The following is a 5,286-nucleotide window of genomic DNA, read 5'->3' as shown; positions in this document are numbered from 1 at the left end:
GAGAGAGAGAGAGAGAGAGAGAGAGAGAGAGAGAGAGAGAGAGAGAGAGAGCATGCGAGAAACTGAACATACACAAGTACTTAAATGTAGTGAGAATTTTGGTTTCTTTAAAAACACAGACGTGTTATAGGAATGTTTTTGCTTTAATCACAAGTATGGGATATGGAGCTGCTTCAAATTATCCACAGCAGCTGACTATGACTTGCCTTGTGCTCTAGCATGGGTGTGATTTTGCTAGCGGTAGATTGTATGACATTTGGAATGTATGACATTTGGAATTCTGGGGACTTTTCAGAGGGTATGTTAATGCAAGAGTCCCAAGTGGGGCTATGGCTGCTCCTGCTGTTACTGGATGGAGATATTTTGATGATGAAGATCAAAATTGCACTGAGGAATTCAAAGGAAGTAATTTAACAATATTGACAACCCTTTTCCCTTCTAACCTTCTTTCTCTCCTAACTAATGTTGGGGGTCAGAAAGGATAAGGATGCAATAGGGAAATAGATAAAGGGAACCCATAAATTACCCAAGAGTCCAGCTACATTTAAAATCACATGTGGCTCAGAGTTTGTGTATGAGTGAGTATCTGAGTGTAAATGTATAAAGCCATATATGTGTATACAGGACTGTATATCCATGTGTGCTTACTCACTACCCAGAAAAGCTCCCTGTAGACCTATTCCTTCCTCTGCCCAGCCTCCACTCCAGCTCCACCCCCAAGTGCCACAAGATTGGCTCTCCAGGCTGTTTCTCTGCTTCTCCCCAACTGGCTACTACCCATGCCAAGACTGTGGAGACCATTACTGCCTGGAGGTCTTTGTGCCCTGTTGCTACCTCCTGCAAGCTGGCTGGGGCTCTGAGTTTCCAGTAGTCTGGGTGCTGCCATCTCTCCTGCCTCACATTGCTCCATGGGCTCCTCCCCTATGTCACCTCCACCTGTTGTTGAGCTCTCTAGACCTTTAAATACTAGGATTGTTTCCATCATAAGCCTAGGTGAGAACTGTCTATAATGACCAGGTACAGCCAGGTGGGAAGTCAATTGTCCCCCAAACTTCCTGGCAGGGCAGGAGCACTCTGAACTCCTCTTTCCTATTCCTCTTGTCATTCTTTTCTCCTGACATCAAACAAAACCAGAGCTCTGCCCAAAGGAATAAATACATCCAGTCCTCATCCACTTTCCCCTATCTCGTGTTCTGAACCTGTCTCTTAGAACCTGGTTATTGCTGGTTGCTTTTAGACAGATATACAACGAGAATTAAGGTTTAGATAAAGAAAAGCAGAAGGTGGAAATTAGGCAGCTGTGGCCAGAGCAGGAACAGGAAGAATGCTGTGGCTGAGGAGAGTGATTGTTAAAGGGAAGCCATGTAGCACGGCAGATATAAGAGATCAGCCAGTCCCACCCTTCAAAGGCTCAGCACGAGAACAAGAACCAAGTTGTTCTTTCCTATGTTTGTCACAGTGGTAAGAAAAGTGAAACGCACAACAAGGGCAAGCCAGGCCTGCAGACCACGCTAGTGTCAGCGCCTGCAGGCCTCTTCATAGTCACTTTCTTGTTGCTGTGACAAGAGCAGGAATCATTTAAGGCTTTATTTCATCTTAGGGTTCGAGGAGATGAAGCCTGTCGCCCACGGGAAGTCATGGCAGCTGGTCACACTGCACTGTCACACTGCACTGTCAATCCATCAGAGAGAGGGAAGAACACCTTGCTCAGCTCTCTCCTTCAGGACCCCAGCCCATGGGATGGTGCTACCCACACTTAAGGTGGGTCTGCCCACTTCCATTAACCTATATAATCACTCACAGGCATGCCCAGAGATGTCTCTTATAGATTGTAGATATAGTCAGGTTGACATACACTATTAACTATCAAAGAATCCATTCCTTAGGCTCTGGATCTAGTTTTACCTTCCAATGAGACACCAGAATTTGTGCATGTGTGAGTGTAGAGCACACAAGGGTATGTGGATATACAGAGATGTTTTATAAAATGTGGATATGTATGAGTGTGTGTGTGCTTAGCATGAAGAAGGCAAAGAAATGTGCAAGATTGTGGGTGCCTGAATACATATGCATGAGCAGGCTTCTCTGTATAAGGTGCATTTCACTGTGTGATTCTGAGTGCATGAGAGTGGCTATAAGAGTGTATGTGTGTATGATTGTGTGTGCACTGGCCCTCATGAGCACATGAAACAGGGTATGTATGTTCAAGACTATTAGCCCATGGTGACTGCTTCTATCTCTGATTTAGTTTCATACAGATATCTCATTTAAGCAACACAGCGTGTCCTTGATCACCTGGGTATCTATCTGGGTTATAAAATGACTCTTACAACCCATGCATCAGCAAGGTGGGCAGCAGTGAGCATTCCACAGAGGAACTGGCATAGGACAGCGTGCAGAGCTTCAGCAGAGTGTGGGAACCTCACACCTGCTGTTCTAGGAGGAATGGGCTCAACAGACTGTAGGAGACTGGAGAGAGACAGGGAACTGTAACCACCACTGCCAAGGGAGAGTGTAAACCCCAGTATGTTGGCATCATGACTTTGAACAATGCAAATGGGCATAGGACACAGCTCACTTGATTCACAGAAAACACTGAACAGGGTGTGGAGTACTCTAGAAGCAGCTACATCAAATCATGGGTCAGACTTGGACAATGTGTTCAGTGTCCATATTGGAAGTGACATGAAGTGATTATTAGATCTGATCATCATTCAAGAACAGAGGCTGTGGGTGTGACTGGTTTGGGTCATAGAACCAAGATCCAGCTTGAGAAAGGTGCCAGGCAGGAATAAAGTCGCCAGGATACACGGCATAGGACATCACAAGAGAAGAGGGAAATACATCCCTGGACAATCTAGCCAACTAATATCTATGCATTCCCTGCTGCAGGACCATTGGAAAAAGCCGGGGAGGCAAGATGGAGATTCACAAAAGACAGTGGGGTCATGACTGGGGCCATAGGCTTGAGGGCAGACAGACAGGACAGAGACAGGACTGCATATATCTACTTTATCAGGCCATGTACTCTGTCCTGCATTTCAGTGAATGAAGAAGCACAGAGAGGCTGGATCATAGACAGCACTGATATTACATGCTTTCAGATACTAAAGCAACTAAGAAGAGAGATAGGAACCAGGACAGAAGTGCAGAGCTGATTAGAGAAGCCATTTTATTTGGTACAGAGATTAAGGGGATGCTGGACGCAAGAAATCCTTAGACAAGGGTAGTGCAGTGGAATCTGGGTCATTCTTCTGCATTCTCTTCCCAGTTCCACAGTGGGCTGGGCATGCTTGCCCACTTGCCTCTTGCCCAGGTCACAGGGGACAGAGATGGATGGGAATAGATATGTCCCGTCTATCGTGGCAACCCCTGTTTAGAGACACTGGTCAGCAGCAGGAGGGGTTACAGGTGACAGGCCTGCAGACCAGGGTAGGGCAGGAGGGCTGGCAACATCCAGATGACTGGCAGGAGGAGGTCACACAGACTGGTCGGCAGCTGGCAGGCACACACACAGAGGACTGGCAGGAGGGGGTCACGCACACAGTGGGCCTGCAGCTCACAGGCACACAGCAGGCTACCTGGTATCTAACAGGAATGCATATAGCAGGCCTGCAGCATGCTGACTGGCAGGGGCTGGACACACAGCAGGATGGCTGGCAGGGGCTGGACACACAGCAGGATGGCTGGCAGGGGCTGGACACACAGCAGGATGGCTGGCAAGAGCTGGACACGCAGCAGGATGGTTGGCACCCTGAAGAGCAGCTGGTGTGACACATGGTAGAGGCTGGCTGGTTTGGAGGAAGGTGAGTATGTCTGAAGCTCCTTCCCAGGGTGGCTTTTATACCCAGCTCAGTGTTCCAACTACCCAGAATGCATCTGGCCTTCCTTGTTTGCTTCCTATGGCCTCCCAGGTTAGCTTTGCTATTTTCCGTGTTCCTGATTTGTTTGCCCTCAGCCTCATGTCTAATTATACCTGTTCTAGCTCCTGCTGAGTCTGGGCTCCTATCCCCCCCCCCCCCGGGGCCATCTGGAGTCTACCAAGCACCATCACTTCCTGTTTCTGCATATGAGATCCCAAAGTTCCAGTGGTCCAGAAGTTCTCCCTGGTTGAAAATCCTTACACACCCACAAAGATTCCACTTCTCATAGTGTTAGGAAAGGGTTTGAAGGGAGACTGATCACAGGGAGTATCTTATGATCCACAGATGGAGTCAGATAACAGGCAGAAGCAAGGGCATAGAGGGCACCTCTCTTTCAGTGTGTGTGTGTGTGTGTGTGTGTGTGTGTGTGTGTGTATGGGTGTGTGCATGTAAGTGTGCACATGAGGTTCAAAGTTAGTGCATGTGTTTGTGATTGTAAATGTCTGTATAACCATACATGTGTATCTATGACTGTAAGCTCATATGTGACCATACGACACTAAAGGCCTGTTCTCTTCTCCACCCAAGCCTCCCCAGTCCCTGCTACCTTGCCACATGTACTGCTTTCCTTGGGCCACCTGCTTGTCCTATGGTTCTGTGTTGCTCCATCACGGCCTACTGCCCTCCTAAGGCTGGGAGAGTTGCCTTCTTGCTTGCTGCTGCTGCTGCTGCTGCTGCAGACCCCATGTGGTTCTGTTGGGAAGGACCCTGTACCCCGGGTCTGCCCCTGCCAGATGGTCTGTAGTGACCCTGAAAGCCACTAGTCCCTGAGATGCTGTGCCCTGCTAGCCCCTCAGTTGTGTCTCCTTTGCTTGCTGCTGATCTCTCCTCTGCAGGCCCAAACACTGGCCCTGCCTGGATTAGACCATTCTGGTCAACACTACATTATGATTATCCCAATTTAGGAAGGGTCTCCTCTCCGCAGATCCTTCAGGTGATATTGAAGCACCACCCAAACTCCCGGTTTCTATTCTCCTTGCCTGTCCTCTCTGCTTTGAAGAAAAATCATACCTGCCCCTGAGTGATCAAAGTGTTAAGACTCTCATCCTTTTTCTGCCATCTCTTGTTCCAAACTCTCTTCCTAAGGACTGTCCTGGCCCCTCAGTGAGATCCTAGCAACCAGACAGAGGTCAGGAGAGACCTAAGGGCTGGTGCTATGGAGGGACCATAAGAAGATTTATCTTCACTATCAACCTGAATGGATTTAGAATCACCAAGAGATGGAGGCACATCTCTAACAGGTCTGTGAATGTTTACAGGGAAGATTAACTATGAGTCTAGACTTTCTTTGAATGGAGTGGCTCCCTCCAGTGGGCCAGGATTAACAAAAAGAAGGAGGAGGAGGAGGAGGAGGAGGAGGAGG

The 5,286-nt window shown here is 48.2% G+C and overlaps 2 protein-coding genes across 3 annotated transcripts in view; both read right to left on the bottom strand.

The window, feature by feature from the left end:
• Nucleotides 1–5,286, bottom strand: part of Tspear (thrombospondin type laminin G domain and EAR repeats) — a 199,504-nt gene that overhangs the window by 170,765 nt on the left and 23,453 nt on the right. The window lies entirely within an intron of this gene.
• Nucleotides 3,390–3,779, bottom strand: LOC110326902 (keratin-associated protein 12-1). Of its 2 annotated transcripts, XM_021205555.1 has the most exons (2): nt 3,703–3,779; nt 3,390–3,612 (listed from the first exon to the last, which is right to left on the bottom strand). In XM_021205555.1, the coding sequence occupies exons 1-2, from the start codon at nt 3,777–3,779 to the stop codon at nt 3,390–3,392; spliced, it is 300 nt and encodes a 99-aa protein (XP_021061214.1). The 2 variants fall into 2 exon arrangements, with proteins under 2 accessions (XP_021061214.1, XP_021061213.1); XM_021205554.1 differs by having other exon boundaries at nt 3,390–3,779.

The sequence above is a fragment of the Mus pahari genome, chromosome 9, assembly GCF_900095145.1.
Source record: "Mus pahari chromosome 9, PAHARI_EIJ_v1.1, whole genome shotgun sequence".
Lineage (NCBI taxonomy): Eukaryota > Metazoa > Chordata > Mammalia > Rodentia > Muridae > Mus > Mus pahari.
The sequence above is the reverse complement of the archived record's forward strand: the minus strand, read 5'-3'. Positions and strand labels throughout refer to the sequence as shown.